The sequence below is a fragment of the Hirundo rustica genome, chromosome 23 (assembly GCF_015227805.2).
Source record: "Hirundo rustica isolate bHirRus1 chromosome 23, bHirRus1.pri.v3, whole genome shotgun sequence".
NCBI classification, from domain to species: domain Eukaryota; kingdom Metazoa; phylum Chordata; class Aves; order Passeriformes; family Hirundinidae; genus Hirundo; species Hirundo rustica.
In genome coordinates this window covers 4584586-4607675 of record NC_053472.1, presented here as the reverse complement: position 1 = coordinate 4607675, position 23090 = coordinate 4584586, and the positions used below count along the sequence as shown (strand labels likewise).

The 23090-nt window shown below is 52.1% G+C and overlaps 1 protein-coding gene across 1 annotated transcript in view; it reads left to right on the top strand.

Annotated features, from left to right (window-relative positions):
* The first annotated feature begins 993 nt into the window (after positions 1–993).
* The window catches only part of GRIK4 (glutamate ionotropic receptor kainate type subunit 4), a 176709-nt gene continuing 154612 nt past the window's right edge, over positions 994–23090 (top strand). The window contains exon 1 of the mRNA XM_040085041.1: positions 994–1107. Coding sequence (XP_039940975.1) covers positions 1035–1107 — 73 coding nt within the window. The 5' untranslated portion in view covers positions 994–1034. The remainder of the gene's footprint in view (positions 1108–23090) is intronic.

Sequence of the window (23090 nt, the reverse complement as noted above, 5' to 3'; positions counted from 1 at the left end):
TCGGTGTCTTGCCCTTTTTAAAGGCCTGCTGATGTTCCTGAGGTGTGGATATTGATTTTCAGTGACTTTGGGGAGAGATCTCCATGGGCAGCACTTGTTGGGGTCAGAATTTATTTATTTTTCATGCTTCTAGGCAGGCAGAAGGCAAGACAGAAGTTTTGCAAGCCTCCTCAGAAATGCTTTTTGTTCTGGGGCAGGAGGTTTCTAAGGCGGCACATGAAAGGCGAGGAATCTGTTAAAACAAGGCGCCTCTTGCTGCGTGTGAACAGGAGGAACAGTGAAATTGTGGCTGAGCAGGATGAGAACAGCTTGGAGGGTGTTGCTTAGACCTGAGGGAGGAATCACTGGGGTATCAGCAGCTCCACGAGGAAAAATTTGTCCAGAAAGGAGATTGTGGGATTTGCTGGTGCACAGGAGGCTGCAAACTCCACTTTGTCACCTCCGGGCAGCCACTAACGCTGTCCTGGGGTCCCTGACAGGAAAAACGGGGGACATGGAGAGATAAAAGAAGGAGTCAAACCTGTGAGGAGTTCATCATAACTTCATTTGCGGGATGGAGTTTGCAAGGACAGGGTGTGGTGGTGACACACGGGGATTTGTGTGTCTGTCCCGGTGCCTCTGCAAGGTTTGGGTTTGCTAATGGATGTGCGACTTGGTTGTGTGGAAAGAGGAGGAAAATGCAGCGAGGAGCAGATTGGAGAGCTCCAGAACGGTTCGGTTTGGGAGGGAACTTCAAGCTCATCTCATTCCGTGGGCAGGGGGATACACCAGGGTCATTTCCATGTTGGTCACAGGGAGCGGCTGCTGGGCAGGACAGAGCCGGCAGCGCCCGGCTGCGGGCAATTAGCAGTGATTGGATGGTCCAGAGAGGGAGGAACGGACCCAAAGTGTTCCAAATCAGCAGATCAGAGGTAAATCAGGTGTAAAATAGCAGCAGGTGCAAACATTAAGGGGGGGACGCCTCTTCCTTCCCCTCCTCCCGCCCCGTGGCCATTTCCAAGGCAGGAGCCCCAGCGGGCAGAGGGATGTGATGGATGCAGCAGGAATTTTTGCCACGCTCTGCCTGCACGGAAGCCAAAGCTGAGGAAGAGCTGGGATATCAGGCAAGTGAGTGTTTTTTCTTCTGTGCCTGCTGGGAGCGCCTAATTATCCCTCAAATCCTTGGATGGTCCATCCCTGGGGGTCAAATCACCACAGTTTATCTGCAGTCGATGGCTGCCCAGTAGGGAAGCGTTCCTTCTTAAGGCTGAGGAAATGAGAGTTCAACTTCTTCCAACGGGCCTAATTTATTTGGATATTTCATTAAATCCACCCAAAAGAGGCTATTTTAGGAAATAAATAGCAGAATGTGGGCAATAAATAGCTGTGGGATACGGGGCAGAGTTCAGTGCTGGCTTTCCTAGTTAAGCTGCAGAAAATAGAAGTGTAATGGCCGAGTGCTGATGGGAGCGTAGATATGTGATTATGTGAGGGTTCCTCACACTGAGGCCGGGCTTATTTATTATCTTTAACGATTTGGAGGTGGAAATGGGTCAGAGCTGGGTTAGGGAGAGTGAGCATGCTAACGGGAAGGGGTTGCTTTTGCAAGAATTCAGAGGGAAAGCTGCTGCGTTGGGGCGTGCGGCGGTTCGGCTGCTGCGGCAGCAGTTGGTGTCACTCAGATCTGAGCGTGTGAAAAAGAGGGAAAACCTGCGTGAATCCTTCCCTAACAACAAATCCTGGCTGATTCTGTGGGATCCTAGCAGGGGAACATGAAGAGTTGGTGTGGTTTGTGTGCAGCTGAGGAGGTGCTGGAGCTGTGTGGACGAGCTGCAGGTGCTGGGGAGCTGCAGGAGATGCTCTGCTGGGGCAAACAGAGCTCTCCCCATCTCTGTGGGGTTCAGGGAGGGCTCTGCAGTGGCAGCTGCTCTTCCCAAAGCTCCCAGCTCAGGGATTTGCTGCTGCTGGAGAAGGAGCTCTGGGTGTCTGGACTGTGCCAGCATCCCGCTGGATTTGCTGCTTTGGAATCAACCAAGGAGAACTTTGCTGAGCCCTGACCTTCTGGTGGGGCCATCCCCTGGATTCTCCAAGGGGCAGATGATGGGGCTGAGATGAACTGTCCATCTCCAGGGGCGATTCCCCCCCAGGTCAGGGGAGTCTTGGGGCTGTTTTGTCTTTGAAGTGCAGCCTTTGAAGCGTCCGTGGTGTTTCGGGGATGGGAGGGGATTGGAGAGCCCAGAGGGTTCTGCTGCCGCTGCATTTCTCCTCCCTGAGCCGGTTCTCATTCCCATAATATTCATTCCTTGTACCCATTGCACGTGAGCAGCTCTGTAACAGAACACCCACACAGTGCCTCACCTGCTGAGCCATCCAGCATCGGGGGATTCTCATCTCTGCTGAGACCTCCTGGCTTCAAAGTCTGCAGAATTTATTTGCATCCTTCATGAGGGAGACAGCCAGGCACGGCATTTTGTATTTATTTTATTATTATTATTTTTTTCTTTCCTGTTCCTCCCCCCTGCTCTGCTTCCCCACTGGCTTTTCAGTTTGTTTATTTGGTGAGCTCAGCATCAGCACAATGATGTGGAAATAAAGCAGAGGAGCTTCCTCTTGGCCTCCCTGCATATGCATAAATGGGAGGCATAGATCATGTTGGCAATCTCCAGCCAGGCTCCACTTAATGGAAATTCTCCTGCTGACCTCAGAAACCCCTCTTTGCCAGGGTTTGTAATGAGTCTGCAAAAATCCGTGCAGGGCACAAACAAGTCACCTGAGGTCTCAGACCCTGCGAGCACAAAGTCACGATGATAACGCTAATTTCCCACCCACGCTCAGGCATGCGCTCGGTTCCTTAAAGAGTTTGCTATTTTTTAAAAAAAGCAGTTTTTTCACCTTCTTGGGGGCTGTTACGACGGGTGTGTCGGGGAGGAGGAGAACGGGAGGTGGGGAGCCTCTGTCCCTGAGCTGTGTGACACCAGATCCCCCGGGAGCATCCCCAGTCCTGGCTGCCAGGACATCAACCTGCGAGGTTCATGGCATGAAACTCAGCTGCTTCAGCAGAAAATCAGCTTTCCTTGCCTCTGCACCCTCTCCCCCCCTTCCTACAGCTGAGTCTGATAACAGAGATCATCTGTGCCCCATCAGGAGGAGGTGGATTCCTGAAAGCCCCTTGTTCAGCCTTGACCTTTGTGTAAACCTGCTGCTGCAAGCCACAGAGTTTTCAGTTCGGTGACAGGAGCTGATGTGGGTTTTTTTTTTGAAGGAAAGCGCGGTGTTTTGATGTTTGGAGGTTTGTTTGATGGCTCCGTGTCCCTGCTCGGGGGCACGGGGACTGCAGAACTCCTTGTCGCTGGTGCTGGGATTCAGCTTTCCCTGTGATGGAGCAGCAAATTGCTGCTGGGTCTGGGAGAGTCGCTCCAAACGCGCCTTGCTTTGGGTGAAGCGGCTGCAAACTCAGCTCATTGCAACCGCTGCTGCTCTGCCAACTCTTGCATGTGCCAAAACTGCTTTTTCCCACCCCAAAAAAGAGGTTAATCAAAGAGTCTGTCCCTCTGGCCGCGCTCGCTGTTTGGTGTCGCCGTTCTCGTGTTTCCCGATTCCTGCCGCACCTCCTGGCTGCTGTTGAGGGCTGTGCGCGCAGCTCCGGCTATCACATCTCTTTTCAGCCTGAGAAACGTTTTGGGGCAGAGCCTGTGCTGATGCTCAGCGAGCATCTGGTCCCTCCCCAGGTCCCATTCATCACTGTCTCGCACTTCGCATTACTGTTCACACCGAGGGAAAGTGGGTGTGAAGCTGGAATAATAATGTTTCACACTCGCTTTGCGCTGGGTTTGATACCCAACAGCATTTGAACCGACCACAAAAGGCCCTCGAGCAATGGAGGGGTTGGGAGCTGGAAGCAAATCACGAGTTAATTACAGCTGACAAATAACGAGTTAATTACCCTCGGTGAGGGAAATGACCGCTGTGCTCCGTATTGCATCCGTGATAAACTGAAAATCAAGATGGGATTTTAAAGTTCTGGCTTAACGGGTTAGAAGGAGTCTGCAGGTGAGGGCAGAGCTCAGTGCAATGGTTCCCCCAACTTCAATCTCGCTCTTTCAAACGGAATTCCAGCGTGGATGGGCAGCAGGGATATTTTCCTGCATCTCCAGAGCACTGAAAAATCCCTCTTTAGTCCAACATGCCCTGCTCATTTCCAAAGGGGTTGGACGGTTAAACGATGGACAGTGGTGAGGTTGTTTTAATGACATAAACATGGAAAGGATTTAATGCTCCGTGGAATATCAGGAGTTTGGTGTTTGGGAATCGGGGCCTTTTGGCAGCTGCACCTCCCAAGGGTCTCTCAGGGGATGTGGCTTTCTGTGATTTGGAGTGACATGCCTTTTGTTGTGTTCCTGCTGGGTGTTAAATAAGATTTAAGTCTCCTCAGTCACTATTTAGTTATTGAAGAGCATCGCAGCCACCACCAGCGCAAACAGAACTGTCTGGATGTTTGTTTATGCAACAGATCATTAGAAAGTCTGTAGGAAAAATAAAAAAATATTCTTGTTTGTTAGATAATTAATCTGCATTTTAAGAATTGTCTGAAGACATATTTGCAAGCCAGTCCATTGAGCTGCTGCTCATCTAGTCAATAATCCCATATTTAATAGTCCCTGAGAATGTATTTCCATAATGTGCTGTGAACAGTTGAGAAATCTGCATCTTTTTTTTGTCTTAAGATGTCAGTGCTTGCACATTTTCTATGACAATTTTTTTTCTTTCTTTCTTTTTTTCCCCTTCTGACTGTGGGTGAGAAAATCCAGACCTGTGAACTCCCGGCTGGTGGGGCAGGGAAGAGGGGAAGGTGCTGGGATCAAGCCCCTGGGTGCAGATCCTGGATGAGCTTGCAGCTTTTCCATCTGGGACCCTGCAACGTGCTGGCAGCGCTGCCCAAAATGCACCTGGGGGCTGGGGGGAGCGGGGCCAGGGGCTTTCCCAGCTCCCAAAATCCTGCTGGGAGTCAGGGAAGCGGGAGCGTGGCTTGGGAAGGAGGGTCTGTGCCGCTGGTGGGAGATGCTCTGCGGGGTGGGTTGGATCCTGGCAGGAGCAGGGATGTCCTGGCAGTGCTGGAGCTTGTTTGGCTCCCAGGATGGGAGCTGTGGCTGTGTCTGGGCATTCTCCTCTTGCAGCCTGGAATTCTGATAGCCACCATTGGATTTTGGGGCGCCTGCAGCACCTCTGAGCTGAGGTTTTCCATGCTCCCACGCGGATGGACGTGAGGGTTTGGGGTTTAGCCAGCTCCCTGGGTTTACAGAGGGAAAAGCTGAGTGCTCGGGCAGCCCCTGTGATAATTTACTAATCCACGCTAACGAGAGTGGGGAGCAAAACCCACACTTGGTGAGAGGAACCCCCGGGAGCCGCCACATCAAGGTGAGAAGCGGGAGCTTAATTTCATTATCTTATCAATAACTGGCTGGTCTTGTGCTGTGCTGCGAATCCTCGGGAGTGCTAATGCTATCTCGGGCTGTCTAAGCAGGGAAATAATGAATACAAGCAGCAGGAGCATTGTGTGCAGCCCCGGTATCTATACCTTAAAAATGATGTTGGCAAACTGGAGGGAGATAAGGGCAGAGCCACGGGGATGATGTGAGGGCTGTAAAACAGGCTGGAGAGAGAGAGACTGAAGCCAAATCTTCTTCTCCTCACAGAAAGGAGTGATTTGATTATTGTCCAGGAGTACTTAAGCAGGGGAAGAGACCTCTGCTAGGCAAAGGTTGGGAGGAAGGCCACGGTTCTGTGGCTGGGTGCTCAAGCTGGATAAAGGCAGACAAGAAAAAGCCGTGTTTTATTTTTGTACGGCTTTATATTTAAGCACAGGAGCAAATTACCCAGGGCTTGGTGCGTTTTGCTGTTCTTGAAATTGAAATGATACATCTTGCCAGCGCTCTTTTAGGTCAACTGCAGGTTTGGAGTGGGGAACACTCAGCGAGAGTCAGTCACAACTCAAAACAAGGTTTTCAAAGTGGTCATTATTGCCCTTCAAATCTTTCAGTGGTGGTAGGAATTTTTTTTTTTTTTTTCTGATGTGGGGGAGAGCAGGGATGTAAAATCCAGCAGGGCTTTGGGCTGTAGCGTGGAAGGGATTGGGGTGCTCAGAGCTGAGCCCATGTGTAGGGCTTACCCAGTTGGAAAATCCCCTTTTCCCACTGCTTTTAGGGCTGGGACAGGCCCGTTTGGAGGTGTTCGGGGTGTCTGAAGGGTTCTGCTTTTCTCACACCCACTTTCCCCCTGCTGTCCCGCGAGATTCACCAGCCAACCCCCCGAGCCTCCTGCACGGGCACAGAGGATGCTGCGGGCACAAACCCCGCTGCCGCCTCCCGAGAGGCGCTCAGCACACCGGGCGAGGGAGATTAAGAGGCATCATTAGCGTTCGCTGGGTGGCTGGCATGTTAATTAGGGCACGGGGCCGCTCTGGAAGGTTGCTGTCACCTCTTACCTCACCAGCCTTAAAGCGCCAGCGCGGGAATGGAGCCGAGGCAGGAAAACGAAGCTGGAAAACAAACGCAGCTCCACCAGGGATTGGCGCGGGGAGGTTTAACAAGTGCTGCCTCCCCTTTTCCACGTGGAAAGTGATTCCAGGTGGGAATCCCGCAGCCTCGCCCTGTCTCCATCCCCGCTTTGACTCCGCTCTTCGCAGACCTGAAGGGTTTTCCCTTTCAGGGGATGGCTCCTCATTCTTTTTTCTTTCCATGCTTGTTGCTGGTGCGCCGAAGAAAATTAAATTAAGGCTGTATCAGTACAAGGGCGAGATTACCATTTGCAAAAACCCGTTTTGCTTAAGTTAGTGATATTGTAAGTGTTAATTGAGTGTTCATTGATCGCCTGTCACCACCCCGATGTAATTCGGCTCCTCTCGGGCGGGTGCCCTACCCCTGATTAAACAGAGCTGCTCCTGCACCAGGAACCGGCTCGGCTGCTCATTTCTTCCCCCCAGTGATTCCATTTTACCAGCTGGATAATTAGCATCATCTCCTCCTCTTTGGAGCCAGCTCAGCCTGCGCACCATCCTCGTTCTCTCCCAAGTACCTTTAATGCTTTAATACTTCAGGGTTTTTAAGTGGCCCCAGTCAAGAATTTAAGCAGGGGATGTGTTTGAACTGGCTCCAGGAGCTGTTGTCTGCCTGGATTTAGGGTCCGAGTTCCCCCAGCTATTGCTCTGTTCATTAGAGGCCCTTTGTGGCTGGAGGCTCAATTATGGGAGTGAATGGTGTTTTATGGCAAGAGAGGTGGGGAAGGAGAGCCGAAAGCTCTCTGTGCTAATGGTGTCTGTTATGTGAATGGCTCTGCGAGCAGGTAATCGCTGCCGAGCCGTGCTGGTGACGGGGTTTGTGTAATCCTTCCATCGGGGACTGGGCAGAGCCTTTCTGTGTTCCAGGGAAGCTGCTGGGGAGCGGGACGTTCCCGTGTGGGGCACACCGAGGTGAGCTGGAGCAGCAGGGTTGGGAACAGCACGGGATCCACACGTCCTTGGCCCCTCCAGATCCTCCTCTGACCCAGCCAGGAGCTGGCAGCACATCCCAGCACCAAGGGAGGCTCCTGTCCCACATCCCCGCCATCCGAGTGTTTGGGGTTTAGCCATCCTCGCCATCCGAGGGTTTGGGGTTTAGCCGCCCCTGTGATCCGAGGTGTCTGGAGTAATTGAGTTTTCCCTCCAGAGCATGAGGCTCCTGGTGCAGTTCTGCATATTCAATTATGCCTTCCCTGCCAGATCCTGCAGCAGAGCTCTGAGATTGGTGGTGGGGCTTTCCTGGTGCGAAGGATGCTCCTGGTGTGTGTTTGGTGGGCTGGAGCATCTTTGGAAAGATTAATTAACCCTAGGTGAGATGATTTAACATTTATATGGGGGGGAGGGAGGGAAATTAATATTCCTTCTGCCATGCAGAATCTGTTTAAACTCCTGCCTTCAGCTTGTCTGACTGGGAATCTCCTCTAACTTGTACAAATGAAAGAACAATTTGTTTTAGATGATGGGTTATGAGAATATTGCTCATAGACCCAGAACACGACATTTTCAATCACATCTTTATTGCCTTGGTAAGGGAAAAAATGATTTTTAGGATCTTGACATGCTTATCCTTCAGAGATCAAGTCAATTATCATATTATGTAAGAATTTACTCTGTGGCTCTCTGGTCTCTGGGAATATCATCAAGTCAAGAGGAAAATCCTGCAGGGTTTATTGCAGCTGTTGCAGAGTTCAAAGGATTGCCCAAGTTTCTATCCACAGGTGGCCTTCAGGGATAGGAAAATGGCTTAAGGAATGTGTGGTGATAAAATATATGTCTGAGTGGTTTTTGGCAATGTGCAGCTTTAACCTTGTCTTGAGGGCCACAAGAACCAGAAACTCATTTTCCATCAGCCTGGGAAAGTGGAGGGGGGGATATTCTCTTGCTGGGGTCTTGGAGCAACAGGTCAGAAATCCTGAGCTGAAGGACCAAACACTGAACTGAATGATCAAATCCTTCTTTACAGCCCTGAGCTGAGGTCAGGGGGGCAGTTTGTGTGTTTGTAGTTATCTGCAGGGTCCATCCTGCTGGGAATTGGAGTGGATGGAGTTGTTCTCCTCTCAAGGCTGGGTTGTTTTCTGAGGGACACCCTCCCTCCTCGTTTTCTCTGCCTGTAAAGCAGGCACAAGCCTGTGCAGCTGGAATGTGGCAGATTAGCACGGGGTGATGCTCCAGGAGCTGGAAATGCTGCTCTGAAGGCAGAACTCGGAGCACTCTTCTCCTTGAGCACATTTCCAGTCCCAGAAACACCCGAGTCCCATTTGCAGGCAGCGGTGTTAATGCAGTGCAGCTGCTCTGCTCCATTTGCTTGCATAAATGCAGCTTTTAGAGCTGTCACATATGCTTGATGGAGCCACTACCCCTCACCTGCTCCCTCCTGGAGTGGCAATTCCTGGCAGGGATTGCCAGGACGAGGGAGATGATGGTTGTCTCCGTGCATTAGTGCATATGCCAGGGCTACGATCCCACCATTTCCAAGCTGCTCTGGATGGCTGGAACGCTCCAAATGCGCTTGTGCAGATGGAATTTCTGGGCTGTATCACCTCGGCTCCAGCCCTCCCTGGTTCTGTAGCTTTGTTTACGTGGAGGTTTCGAGCTGGGGTTCGATTCTGCTGCTATTGAAGCCGTTATGGGGTTTTTTTGTGGTGGTGCATTACTCATTGGTTCCTTTCACTCCTTTCAAGTTTGCCAGCCATGACTAATGAAAGAGTTTTGCTGCAGCCTCTCGTGGAGTGGACACCCAAGATGCTTTAAAGGGATTTCTTTTTCATTTCCCAGTTTGGTGCTGCAGGGTCGAGGATTTCAGTGGGAAGCTGGGAAGTTGTGCCTCTTTTTTTCCCCCCCCCAGCTCGGGAGGGGGTTATTTGGGAGCTTCAGGAGTTAAAGGAATCATTCAAAGTTGAAAGCTGGGCTGACATCTCCAGGTTGGATGTGCTTGGAGCAGCCTGGGCTCATGGAACGTGTCCCAGCCCATGGGATGATTTTGAAATCCCTTCCAACCCAAATCTTTGTTATTCAGTGATCTTTCTAATTAGTGCATCCCCCTGTTGAGTCCTGGGGATCCCTGACTGAGCGAGGGCTGTGTTTGGAGGGACCACCAGGACTCCTCAGGGCTGGCAGGGTGGGAGGAAACATGCTCCCCTTTCCTGGAGATGTGGCAGGAAGGTGTCCAGCTCATTTTATTTCCATCACTGGGCTGTTTGTGCTTTAATAAACAGCTCCAGTGTGGTGAAGAAATGAATCCTTCCTGGGGAAGGGATGAGCTTTTGCTGAAGGGAAGCTCTGAAGCCTTGAACTGGTCAGGGTCTGGGCTGGTGTTACAGTGGGAGGGACGTTGTCCCCATGGTGTCCCTGATTCCTGTCTGGGATCATTTCTGTTCTCAGTTTAGCCCTGAGTGCTTTCCCAAGGTCACGGGCAGGACCCACACCTGTGCTGGGGACGCTCGAGTTGTTTCTGCCAGGGCTTTTCTCTCTCTCTCTGCCCCTTCTGCTCAAAGCTTTGTCTTCCACGCCGAGGAGCTCAGCAGCTGAGCCAGGGTCTGCTGTGCCATCTGCTTGGGCACAGCCCTGTGCCCTCAGCCCTGGCTGGCTGAGCTGATCCTCCCCTGGCACTATTTCAGGGATCAGGTGACCCTGGGAACGCTCCTGGAGTGGGCAGTAATAAAAAAACCCCAACAAAACAGGGGAGAAGCTAAAAATGTTTTTAATAAATAATTCTCCCTGGCTCCTGAAGCACAGCTGGGCAGCTTGCTGAGCTAAATTCAGCTTGAAAAAACATCTGTGAAATTCAGGTTTAGAATGGTGGACAGGCTGGGTTCGCTGGGGTTCCCTTTGGGGTCTTGGCAGGGTTGGGAGGAGCAGGTGGAAGTTTGACTCGGTTTTCCTTCCACTCCCTCCTCCGGGAGCAGTGGATCTGTGCAGTCAGGAAGGTTGGGTGAGGATTTGGGTTCCTATGACCCTGTTTTACCCTTCTTAAATAATTGGAGGTGTGGGAACAGGTAGCAGTGGACAAGCAGCTGTGAATTTCTACCAGAAATTTCAAATTTCTCCTAAAAAGAAGAAGGAAAAAAAAAGACTGTGGCAAACAGATTGAGATGAGTCTTTTTTTAATTAAAGGAAGCTGTTGTCTTGTGTACTTGGGTGTTCCCACGGAGATGACGAGCTGCTAAATTTTAATTCACTGCACATTTTTGTTTTGTTCACTTCCCTCCAGCTTCTCCTCCTGAACTTTGCCCCGTGGGTGGAACCGGTGCTCGCCTTGTTAGAGCATCTAAAACCTCTAATTATCAGGGAAAAAGCTGAGAATTATCAAACCAGCTGCGGTGCATGTGCCGGGCTTTTGTTTTATTTTTTTTCTTTCCCTAGGTGTGGATGAAGCTCTTTAATTTAAACAACAGGGAGACGTGATTGGTGTGGCTGTGGTCTGGCAGAACGAGCTGCGCTGGTGTTCGTGCGTTTTCCTCTCATGTTCCCGCTCCTGTCCGGGAGAATTGTTCCGCGTTTGGGGTATTGTTATTTCTACGACTGGAATCAAGTTACACGGATTTTATTTTTTTTTAATGCGGGGCCGCTGGGAGCGGTTACTCAACGAATACAAAGAGGCACCGGCCCTAATGATGACGGGGAAAAGTTCTTTATGGGATCTGGGAGCAAATGCAGGGAACAAATGGGTACAGCCTGCAGAATCCATCAGGGGAGCAGGGCTTCCAAATAATTGCATCTGCTTTTGTTCATGCCTCAGGGGATTGCTTGGGAGCTGCTGCCCCATCCTCCCTGGGAAAAACGCCTGCAAGGAGGGGAAAAAAGGGTTGGGTGGAGTGAAGAGAGATGAAGGAGAGACTCCAGGGGTGTGGAGTGGTCTGGGAGGATGGGCAAGGGCAGGGTTCTGCTGGAGGCAATCTCTGCATCCCAGTGTTAGGAAAATTAATCCACGAACACCAGAGGTTGATGTCCAAAAAGGAGACAGAGGAGTCCTTTGACTTTATTCCAATAAAGGGAGAGGCCATGGGGCATTTCCCCTGGGGTCTCTCAGTTTTTCAGAGGACTCAGTCTCCTTTTAATCCCAATTTCCCGGCCACATTTCCCTCTCTCTTTCCCCATTGGCTGAGGGACTTGAGAGGCACAGACCTCCCGAAATGCCTAAAATGTAAGATTCCCCTTTTAATGTATAACCCCCGCTAATTTTTAATTGTTATGGGATTTATGGGTTTTCCCCATTGTTGCTTTCATCTTCCAATATCCAATTTCATTTACAAACAAACTTATGGTTTGTTTGTAAAGGCAAGTATCTTCTTTTCCATTCATCAATCAGTAGAATTCTTCCTATTGTTTCTCTCATCTCTCAGTTTTATCTACCAGCAGACTCAGGGCGTGTTTGTAAAGACAAATCTCATTCCTCTCAGCAGCTCCCTGCAGGGAGTGGCACTGGAAGGATGCTCCGGGTGTGGGGAAACACCTCTGGTGCACGGAGCAGGGAGGAGAATCCGCTGCCGTGCTTCCTTTGCCCACCTTCTGTGAGGCTGGGGAGCTCCCGTGGTGCTGGGGATGGGAAATGCAGGCAGGGCTGGCTGGTTTAGGGGCGGTGGGGACATCCCTGTCCCCAGGGGTGGCCCTGGAGGCTGCAGGACAGGCTGAGGTGTGATAAAAATGTCATTAAGCAGGAGAAGGGTGTAAGAGCGGGGCTGAGGGCAGGGCACACGGCAGATCCAGGGCTGGGGGGTGTGCTGAGGGCTTGTTCTTGCTCTGGGATGTTCTGTTGAGTGTCTGGGCACCGCTGGAGCTGCAGGAGCGCTGGGTGGTGCCAGCTGCGCTGTCCCTGGGGTTGTGGGGATGCTGGGACGGGCTCCAGGGACACACAAAGACATTGCAGGACACACTGCTGGCCCTGCAGTTGATTTTGGGGCCAGCCAGGGCTGGGGGCACAGCTCTGCCCCGTGCTGGAGCACGCAGTGACCCCGAGAGGCTGCTGGGTCAGGGCAGGGAGCAGCACGGCTCCACTTCTCCCAGCAGCTCCTCTCACCACCCAGCACTCGCTCTGTGTGCCGTGGGGTGGCTGGAGAGGGAAATCCGTGTGTGAGGAGGGCTTGGGAGCAGAGATGCTCCTCCCCGGTCTGGTGCCTCTCTCTGGTTGTGGTTACTGGGAGAGCTTTGTTTTTTCCATTTGTTCCCCAGCATGTTCCCATTTTTATTCCTCCGTGGATCAACTTGTCTGTGTGGCTCTGGCTGGTGGTTGCTGGGTCCCAGCAGGGCACTGCTTCCCTCTCCTCCTCTTTCCCAAGGTCACCAGCCAACCTTTCAAAGGTGGGAGCTCTCATCTGCAGTTTGGGCACAAGAATCCCCTTTGAGCTGTTGCATCTCTGAAGGTGATTAACGTGTCTGATTAACAGGTGATTAACAGAAACTGCTGCTTTGGGTGCCCAGGGCTGGGTGCTCCGTGTAAGGGAAAGTCAGGGCTTTAGGGATTTGGCTGTTCCTGTCTAATTTGGGTTGCCAGTTTGGGATTCTGCCCCGCAGAGCTCCTGTTTGTGCTGGGCCGTATGCAAAGGTCTGCCTGGCAATTCAGCAACAGCCAATTCCTGAGCTGGGCTTGCAGAGAGCAGCTCAGATAAGCTGGGCCATCAGTTCTGTGCTGTAATGTTTGATTTATTAAGGCCTGGGAACCTGAACACAAGCCCTCAGGAATCAAAGAGAAACAATCTCCAAAGAAGGAGAGGCAATGAACTCTTCTCAACAGCAGAAATTGCAGCAAGAAAAATTGAGGCTGGACATCGGGAAGCGTTGTTGAACAGTAAAAATAGTGAAGAGCGAAAATAGATTGCTAAGGGAGTTTGCAGAGGATCTGTCACTGGAGATTCGAAAGAACAGATTAGAGAAATGGCTTGGAAGGATTGAGCTTGTTGGATGGACGGGAGGACTGAGAGAGCTCTTCATTGACTGCCTGCTTCCCACGCTTCCTCCGTCAGTGTCACGACCTGCCCTGCCCCGTGCCAGCCTTTCTCCCCACACTGAGAGCCCTGAGCTCAACCTCTGCCTGGCCCTGGGGCTGCCACAGCCCTGGGGATGGGGAATTTGGGGTTTCCTGGCTCTCTCTTGGTGCTTTGTTTTAGCCTTGTGGTCTCTGAGCAGCCTGTGCCAGTGTTGACAGGAATGCACGGATTTAGAGTTAACTCATGGCTCTGCCCTCTGACCTCAGGAAAATCATCTGAACCTCCTGAACACAGGCCAGACTTTCAGCAACAAGCAGAGGTGTCCTTGTTAGGGATTGAGATGAATTTTCTGGCCTTTTTCAGTGCATGGTTGATTACAGATCAGTGTAATTATGGAATAACAATGGGTTGGAAGGACCTCAAATCTCATCCAGTGCCGGGGTAGCGACCCCTTCCACTGTCCCAGGGTGCTCCAAACCCCATCCAGCCTGGCCTTGGATGCTTCCAGGGATGGGGCAGCCACAGCTGCTCTGGGAAATCCATTCCAGAGCCTTCCCAGCCTCACAGGGAAGGATATTTTTGAGCGTGGTTCTGCTCCCTGTGATGTACAGTCCATCCTCCCCGAGCAGATGTATGTAAATGGAGATGGGTGTTATGTGAAAATGTCATTATCTCGAGGCTTTCAGGGCTCTGGAAGGCAAAAAAAAAAAAAAAAAGAGGAAGAATGTTGGAAAATTAAATATTTCTGACTAGGGTATACTAAATCTTCTTCTGTTTAGGAAGGTGAGAAATTAAAATTGCAAAGCAGGCGGCGAGGGAGCGAGTCGCTGTGCGTGGCAGGGTTGGCTGGGTCCCCTGACTTCACAGAGGCTGTGAGAGGGAATCAGCAGAGAGACAGAGCTCCTCCACACGCAGAGAAACCTCCAAACCCCGTGTGTGCAGGGTAACAGCAGCTCTCCCCACGCAGCACTGAGCCTGTGTCTGGAGTTGTTTGCTTTGGGAGTGTTGTTTTGGGTTTTTTTCCTTGGTCTCTGTGGTGCTGTGATAGGAGAGTGCTGAGAAGTCAGGGGGGAGCCCCGTATTTGTGTCCTTCCACCGTCTGTTCTCATCTGCAAAAAAACCCTCCAGAAATGGTTTGGGGAGTGAGCTGAGCAGTGGGTTACAGATGAAAAACCCAATTTATAAACCTGTAAACGTGGGGAGAGGGAAAGGAGGGAGAGGCAGGGGTCTCCTGGTGGGTCTGCGCAGCTCTGGGCTGCGATGGGCAAACTTCAGCCTTGAAACAGGAAGATCATGGGTGGTTTGATCTGACGTGCAGAGACTGCATTCCCTGCCTGACAGGGCTGTGTTAGCGCTCTGGGTGTACAAAGCACAAATTATGTTCTCCCTCTGGAAGAAAACCGCTTCTGTTCAGCCTCTGCTGCCTGCCCGAGGCCAGGTTTGGCTGCTTCAGGCAGGAGACACGGCACGGGCACCTGTCAAACCTCCCTGCTGTCACCTTGCACAGCCAGGCCCTCAAACGTGGGAAAACCTTTGGGAAAAACCCTGCTGGTGACTGCAGTGAGGCGCAGAAAAGTCATGGACTGGGCAGAGATGTCTCCAAAGGCTTGGAGCAAGGCGGCAAAGTGGGATCCCAGTTTCATGGGGGGCTGGCTCACAGCAGTTTGAGGCACCTCCGGAAGATGCCAGGGGTGATTCTGCACCCCCCTTTTCCCATTTGGGAGCTCTGCGGGCCGAGCTGGCCCTGCAGAAGGACGTGGGGACCCTTTTCTCGTGTCCTCAGGGCCATGGCAGCGGGTGCCAGGCGGCAGCCCCTGCCCTCCCCTGAAGCACGGCCCTGGCAGCTCCAGTGCCTCGGTTACTCTGGCAACAAACTGCAGGCAGACAGCACCAAGCAGCTGAATTCAGCCCCTTGTTCCGGCTAAAAAATGCTCTCATTGAGGGCGAGCCCCAGCAAAACCCTCCTGCTGCAGGACCCCGACGTCCAGAGGGACATGGAGGAGGTGGGAGTGTGGGAGGAGATGTGTCCCCATCAGGGCCACCGGGCCGTGTCCCTGCAAGTGTCTGAGCCCCAGGGGTGTGGGGAAGAGAGAGAGATTTGGGGAGGTGACAGCACAGGAGGGGATGGGCGCGGGGGGAGCTGCTGGAAGGGGCAGGACGGGGAGAGCCACCGGCAGTGTCACGGTGACAGGGCCCCACGTCACCGGGAGCTGGGAATTCTGCCCCGATCGATCCCAGCAGCAAGAAGCGATCCCTGCAGAGCTCTCCTCCCTCTCTGCTTGTTTGTCAGCTCACAAGGGTAACAAAAGCATCCGTGGCACCGGGGATGTGCTGCTTCCCTGGGATCCAGCGAGCTGCCCGGAATGATAATTGGGTGCTTTTTCATTTTTTTTTTTTAAGGAGCTAACAGGCTACTGCACAAAGTAATTAACTGGACAGATGGATCCAGCAGAATTTGTAAACGTCGACAGCAACAATAAGGCTTTTTTTATTTTTTTTTTTAAAGGACTTGTGTCAGCAGAAGGGCTCCAGGTTGGGGCTGGCTCTCAGGGAAGCTGCTAAAATAAATGAGACTTGAAAAAATTAATAATCTTCATGGCTGCAGATGATGCAGGTGTCTGGTGGTGGCAGTGAGGACGGCCAAGGGATGGGGGAGCGAGAAGGGCAGGGTTTCTGTGTGGCTGCTTGTGTCTATATATTCATTTTGCCCATGCAGAACATCCCCTCTTTGTGCATATAAAGGGGGATTTACTCACCAAGAGTGCGAGAGGGCTGAAATAAAAATTAGGTTGTTGCAGCAGCAAATCCAATCCAGGTGGTTTTTAGATTGTTACCAGCGTTCTGGGACTGTCGGATTTATTTCAACTTGTCTGCAATGGGTGATTCAAATGCTCCTTTTGCTGCAGCCTGACAGCGTTCTGTTCGAGATGTGTGAGTTTGTTTTTTTTTTTTTTTTTCTTCTTTTTTCATTTTCTCACATTTCCTCACCAGTCCTTTCAAATGTCATGTCTTTGCCGTGTAACCCATCAGCCTTTTCAGTGCTCCTCTTTGCCGGTTTAATTGGGCAGGTCGTTCTTCCCTTTGTGTGCAGGGAGTGCTGGCGCTCCTCACGCGGTGCCCTGCCAGGGATGGCATCTCCACGAGGTGCCACAGGCAGATAAAACGCAGAGCAGAGGGCAAGGGAAGCTGCTCACGCAGAATTATGGGATAGTTCGGGTTGGAGGGACCTTAAAATGATCCCGTGCCACCCCTGCTGTGGGCAGGGACATCTTCTGCTGTCCCAGGCTGCTCCAGCCTGGCCTCGGACACTCCCAGGGATGGGGCAGCCACAGCTGCTCTAGGAAATCCATTCCAGGGCATCCCCACCCTCTTTTTTTCCTAGTATTTCATCTAAACCTCCTCTCTGTCAGCTCAAACCTGACATTTGTTCCCCTGTCCTGTCACCAGGTGCCCTTGTAAATAGTTTCTCTCCCGGCCAGACTTGCCTGGGCCCCTCCGGGCCGTGCTGCGTGGTGTAATTAGTCTGACTTCAGCAAGAGCGCAGCGCTGCTGTTGATTTATCTCGGTTTATTGCCTCGGGGCTGATATTGGTCTGCTCAGCAGGGCTTGGAGGATGTTGTCCTCCAGCATCAGCCTCCCAGGGGACGTCTCCGAAGTGAGGCGAGCAGCCCGTTCCGCCTGTCAGCTCCGTGTAAATCACCCAGACACCCATCGCTCGCGGCAGCGCCGCGCACACGGCCAAGGACACTTGTTGCAGGCGCGTCCCTGGGAGTGCAACAGGTTTTTGGCAGCTCCAGCCCTGCTCCCGCTGGTCGTGGCATGGGGCATCCCGAGGATGGAGCATCCCGGTGCCAGGGGGAAGTCTCTTGCCTTATACCCAGAGGAGATGGTTTGGTTTTGTGGGCGTTGTTGGCGCGTTTGTTTGTTTTTAGCAGCACAGAGGTGCCCTCGTTATGGCTGGGATTTGTGTGGTTTGTGCCCCGGGGGCTCGGGAGCAGCGCAGCGAGCGCACAGCAGCCGGGAAGGTTTTGAAGCTGCGCCCGAGGAGAGCATCCCTCTCAGGGTCTCCGGGCTCTTCCTTTAATTAGCAGGCAGGAATTGGGACGAGTTGTACCAGCTGTAGGAGTGGGGGCACGTGGGGAAGGAGCTGCAGAAGAATTGGTGCTGTATGCGTGTGGCAGAGTTGAGGAGGGGAAAGCGAGAGGCGTCTCCGGAATCCGAAACGACCCGGCCTGGCTGGAGCAGGCTCCCCCTGGCACAGGGAGTGCAAAGGCTCTGACAGATCCAGCCCCGTCAGGAAAACAGGGAGCCGTGCCTGAATCGTGCCTGGCTTAATCAAGTTAACTGTTTTATGGGATTGTGATTAGGGCTTTCAATACATCGATGGCCGAGGCGCCTCCGCTGTGCTCTGTGCTTCTGGTTTCCTTTCCTTCTCCTCGTGCCATTGCCCTGCTTCCCCTTCCCTGAGAGTGCATTTTTATTTATTTATTTGTGAGGTGTTGCAACAAGAAAGGTTTGGAGTTCAGTATTTTTAGCAGGAGGAAAAAAAAAATCTTTAAGGCGACAAGGGCAGCCTCATGATTTCGTTTGGATGCAGCAGTTTGAATTATTGGTGAAGCTTTTTGGTTTTTTTTTTTTTTTTTTTTCCCCATGCCTTGCTGTGGAGCTGGAGAACCTTATTCCGCTCTGAAATTGTGCTGTCTGCACTGGTTTTGGGGACGAATTGGGAGTTCTGCTTACTTTCCACTTGGCTTAGCTCAAGCTGCTGCTTGCAGTGAGGGGGTGCCTGGCTGATGTGGCAGGGATCACATCCCTGCAGCACTGCTGGGAGCCCCCCTGGCCCTGCCACAGGCTCCTGGATGGGATCTCCTGGATGGGGGGAATCTCCTGGGTGAGGGGGAATATCTGCTGGGATCTCCTGGGTGAGGGGGGAATCTGCTGGGATCTCCTGGGTGAGGGGGGAATCTCTGCTGGGATCTCCTGGGTGAAAGGGGGGGAATCTCTGCTGGGATCTCCTGGGTGAGTGGGGAATCTCTGCTGGGATCTCCTTGCCCTCTGCTCTGCAGCTGAGCCTCGGTGTGAGCCGTGAATTCCTCTTTTTCCACCTGAAGCAGCCTCTGCCTGCAGACCTGGCTGCTCTAAGATACCCTTGAGTTCAAAGTCATTCAGTTGGGCGCTCTCAGGGACAATGGGAGAATCAAAACTGAGAAGTGAAATTATTGTGTGCTCAGGATATTTTATATTATTTTATTCTAGAGGACAGGAATGTTTCTGGCGCTGGAGATGGCAAAGGAGATCACTGTCCCTCAAGACAAGTTAATCTGTTTTTTCCTTGCAACTCAGTCCAGATTTTTTGGTTTAGGACAACCGATCTTGGACAGACTATGCCAGAATTTAATCTTGTGAAGCAATTATGATCCGCCAGATTTCATAGGAGCAGGAAAGGGAAGGATCTTAAAATCCTTTGGTGGCTCTAAGACCCTCTTTAGAGCAGGCTGTGGCTGAATTGCCTCCAATCAGACCAGCCGCTCGTTCTTTACAGGAAAAGCCTCCAGGCGATTTTTGGGGTGGTTTGCTGGGAAAAAAGCAAGATGTTGTGAAGAGGTGAAGTCCCGTTTATCCACGGGCAGAGGGACTGCTGGGAGCACAAACCCCAGCGCTGGATCCTCGGGATTTGTGAGCTCGGTGGCCGAACGTTCAGGTCACTGATTCACGAGATAAAAGACTCCTGACTCGAGCAGAACAAGCTCTGCTGCAAATCCCTTTAGTTCATTATGCTTGGCTAATTAAGAGACGCTCTCCCAAGCCTCCTGGAGCTGGGAGGAGCAGGGACAGGTCGGGAGCTGCTCACAGGGGACAAACCCGGAGCAGGGAGCTGCAGGCTCTGCCTCGCTCCTGGCACTGCCAGCTTGAGCTGAAACCGCTCCTGGAGCTCCAGGAGAGGAGCACCAGCTTGGGCTGTGCTCCAGAGCACCTGGAGCAGGGAAAGGGCGGCTGGCAGGGCAGATTTTGGGCTGGAGAAGGGAGGCAGAGCTCAGGGACACGCACACATCTCCCCTGCTGCAAGGACCGGGCTTGTCCTCGCGCTTCTGTTCGCTGCAGATAACAGAGGAACAGAAACATCCCGGGGACTGACACAGAAATCAGCGGGATAAACCTGGCTGAATGCTGTTTTTCGGGTGTGAGCGTATCAGATGTGCAGCCCAGCAGGCAGGAAGGGGGCATCCAGGCAGAGGAGGGAGAGCCCCAGCTGTGGTTACAGGAAACTCCTCCTCTAAGGGGCTGAAGAAGGGAAAGCAGGGACGTTTTCTGTGTAAAAAGACATGAATGGCACAATCAGCTGGAGCACTGGCCTGTGCCAGCAGGGTGGGAGCACTGCTGAGTCCCTGAATCCTGGCACTTGCCTTGGAGGCTGTGGGAACACCTGCACTGGGGAGAAGAGGCAAAGCAGGGCATGTTCCTGCTCTTGCCTCCCTCATCTGGGATCCTGACCCAGCCTGGCTCATCCCCGCTGCCTCGGGCTCTCTGTAGGCTTCAATAAACCTGTGGGAGTTGGAGGAAGCTCCAAAATAGCGAAAATACGCGCTTTGGAAAAGTAGTTGCAATTCTGGAGGTGAAAAAGCAAAACTCTCATTATTCCTTCTCATGATCTCCTTTCCCTTCTGCTCTTTTTTTCCTTTTTTTTTTTTTTTTTTCCTGCCTTTGGTAAGAGCTGTTTTCTCCAGTAACCCTTAATAAAAGAGACAAGAAATTGAATGTGTTACTTGAGGGGTTTGTGGGGAAAAAATTGGAAACTTCTTGGTGAGGGGGCTGAATTGCAAAAATTGCCGATTTTTGGAAGAGGGCCATTCGTTTGACAAAAAAAAAAAACCTATTTGAGAAATTCTCCCCGGCCCTCGCTCTAATGTGTTTTGGCCAGCATCCTGTGTAATCACAGTTCATTATTTCTGAAGCACGGATGCTGTCTCATCTGAAATACCCTTGGTGTGAGGGAAGGATGATGCCTCAGGCAGCAGCACCGACCTGCTCCCCTCTGACCCTGCTGGCAAAGCTGGTGGCTCTCCTCTGCTCTGGACGTGCAGGAAATTTGGGGACAAGCCATGGATAGTCTGTGGTTTTTCCTCCTGGAGGCTGGGCTCTGCAAGGTCCCAGGGTCACAGGGAGGGTTTCAAAGCCCCTTGGCCGTGTCAGGACTGTGGGGTAGCAGGGCAGGGGCAGCTTCTGTAGCCCAATCCCAGCTGGAAGTGTGGATTCCCTGACTTCCACCTCTGAGCAGGGGCAGAGCGCAGGGAAAGCGTAATTTCCTTTAACTGTGGGTGCAGGGTTGGTTCTGCAGCTTAAACCTCCTGCTGTTCCTTCTCCTTGGAGGGGACGGGAACATTTTGTGGATGTTCTGAGGGCCCAGTGACAGCAGCATGATCCCAGCTCGGCTCTGCTTGCTTCCTTACCTCTCCTGCCTCCCCCCTCCCCTCAGCCTCCGCTCCTCCCTGAGCACCTGCCTTTTATCCAATTTAATTTTCACACCTCCTCCTGCCGCTGCTGTCCTTGCCAGTTATCTCTGCTTCTGCAGTGGGTGTCTGTCCTTTATGAGAGAGATTGCCTTGAAGGTTCCCATCCCAAACTGGCATCCGTAATCCTGGTGGAGCTGGTCCCAGCTGGGGGAAAACACCTCAGATTCCCACCAGGACAGGGCTAAAGCACGAGGTCAGCTGTGAACTTGTGTTGGTTTGGATAGAAACCCTTGGCTGTCTGTGTGATGTCACCACCCCAGAAATGGAATGTTCCTCCTTCTGGGGTTTTCCTCAGAGCTTTCCTGTGATGCCCTGGGAAGGCTGAGCTGGAACTGAGACTGGACAGAGCTGGAGAATAAAGTAGAGTTTTATTGAAAAGCCTTTAGGGTACAGCTTGGGCAGGACAAGAACCTGGCCAGGGCTGCACCCAGGGTGGACCCAAAATGGTCACGAAATGCATGGCCAGTCACAAGGTCTGGCACTTTGATCAGTTTTGGTCCATTTGCACATTGGGGTTTCATTGTCCAATTCCAGCTCCAGGCTGTGAGCTCCCATCCCTCTTGTTCCTCCCTCCAGCCACTGTTTGTGCTTTGGGGCTGAAAGTTGTCCTTGGTGTGCAGCAGGAGCAGGATTTGTTTTGTGTCCCTGCTGTGTGCAGAGAGCTGAGTGACCCTGAGTGTGAGCTCAGAGCTGCACCCTGGGCAGCACAGAACCTGAAATACAGGAAAGATCAAACTGAAGGCATCACCTGGATGTGAGCGTCTCTTGGTGCCAGTGCCCACCTCCTCTTTAGTGTGGTTTCATCCCTAACTGTGCTTTTAGCCAGGCTCATCCTGCTGGCTCCTGCCAGCCCTGCAGAGCCAGAGCAGCAGCTGCAGGAGAAGTCATCAGCAGCTCTGGCTCTGCCAGCACCACAAGTGCTGACAAAGTTAACTGAAGGGTCGGGAAATTGCAGCTCTCTGTCCCCAAAACAGAGCCAGGATCTCCCGGGCTCGGTGGCCTCGGTGATGTTTGTGACTCAGGGTGGCCCAGAGGAGCAGAGCCCAGCTGCCAGCTGAGCCTGCAGGGTGGGCAGCACAGGAGAGGGGGGACAGGGGGATGTGCTCCTGGTGAGAACTTGGGGCTCTCAGGGTTCTTGTGCCACCCTGCTGGGAGTGCCCGGCAAGGCCTGGGGAGCTTTTGATTAAAACTGCCACCAACTCCAGCAGCCAAGCCTCCAGCGGTGGTGGGAACACCTCTGGATATCAGAGAAAAAAGCACCAGGGGGGCAAAAGGAAGGGGTTGGCAAAGCTGTTTTGGGTTTATTTCTCACTTTCCTGCAGCTGAGTTTGCTTTGCCCCAGTTTTTATCCCGCCCCACCTCAGGCTGGCAGTGACCAGGGTTCTCCCCACTGGATGTGGGATCTCTTCCCTTTCATTTTAGTGCTCAGTGCTACCCTAGATGGGATCTGATCATTTGTCCAGGGCTCTGCCTGGACTCCACAGAGGGTTTTTTCCCAGCTCAGCTGGAATTAGAAGTGTTGGCACTGAAATGCAAAGTGCAGAACCTCATAACCACTGACCTTGAGGTGCAGGTGTAGGATAGAGGAAGGCAAGACCCAAAAAATGGGAATCATGGCGAGATATCATCATTTAAAAGAAATAACTGCGTCCCCCAGGTATTTTTCTGGTGTTATTCTTGCTCTGTAGATAATATTTAGCATTTGAATAAGATAATGAGATCGGGCCAACACTCAGAGGAGCCTTTCTGGCCGTGACCAGTAACAGCAGGACAGGTCCCTGCTCAGCCCCAGTCTGTGTGAGAGCATGTCTGCAGCCCTGTGCTGATTTATATTCAAATCTGAGACCATTATGAGGGACCTTCATCAGAAAAAAGACAGATTATCCTAACTGTGAGGAAGGAAAGATGGAGCCTGCACAGCTGGGTCTGCACTGGGAGCTGGCAATGCCCTTTCCAGCTGAGGAAGCCGGGAAAGGGGAAAATTGCCATCTTTGCCTTTTTTTTTCCTTTTTTTTCATTTTTTTTTTCTCTAGGATGAAAAGACAACAAAGTATGAATGGTCATAATTTAGTGGGCTCCTGGGTAAATTTGTATTTCATTCCGATTATTGAGCGCATTCCCTAA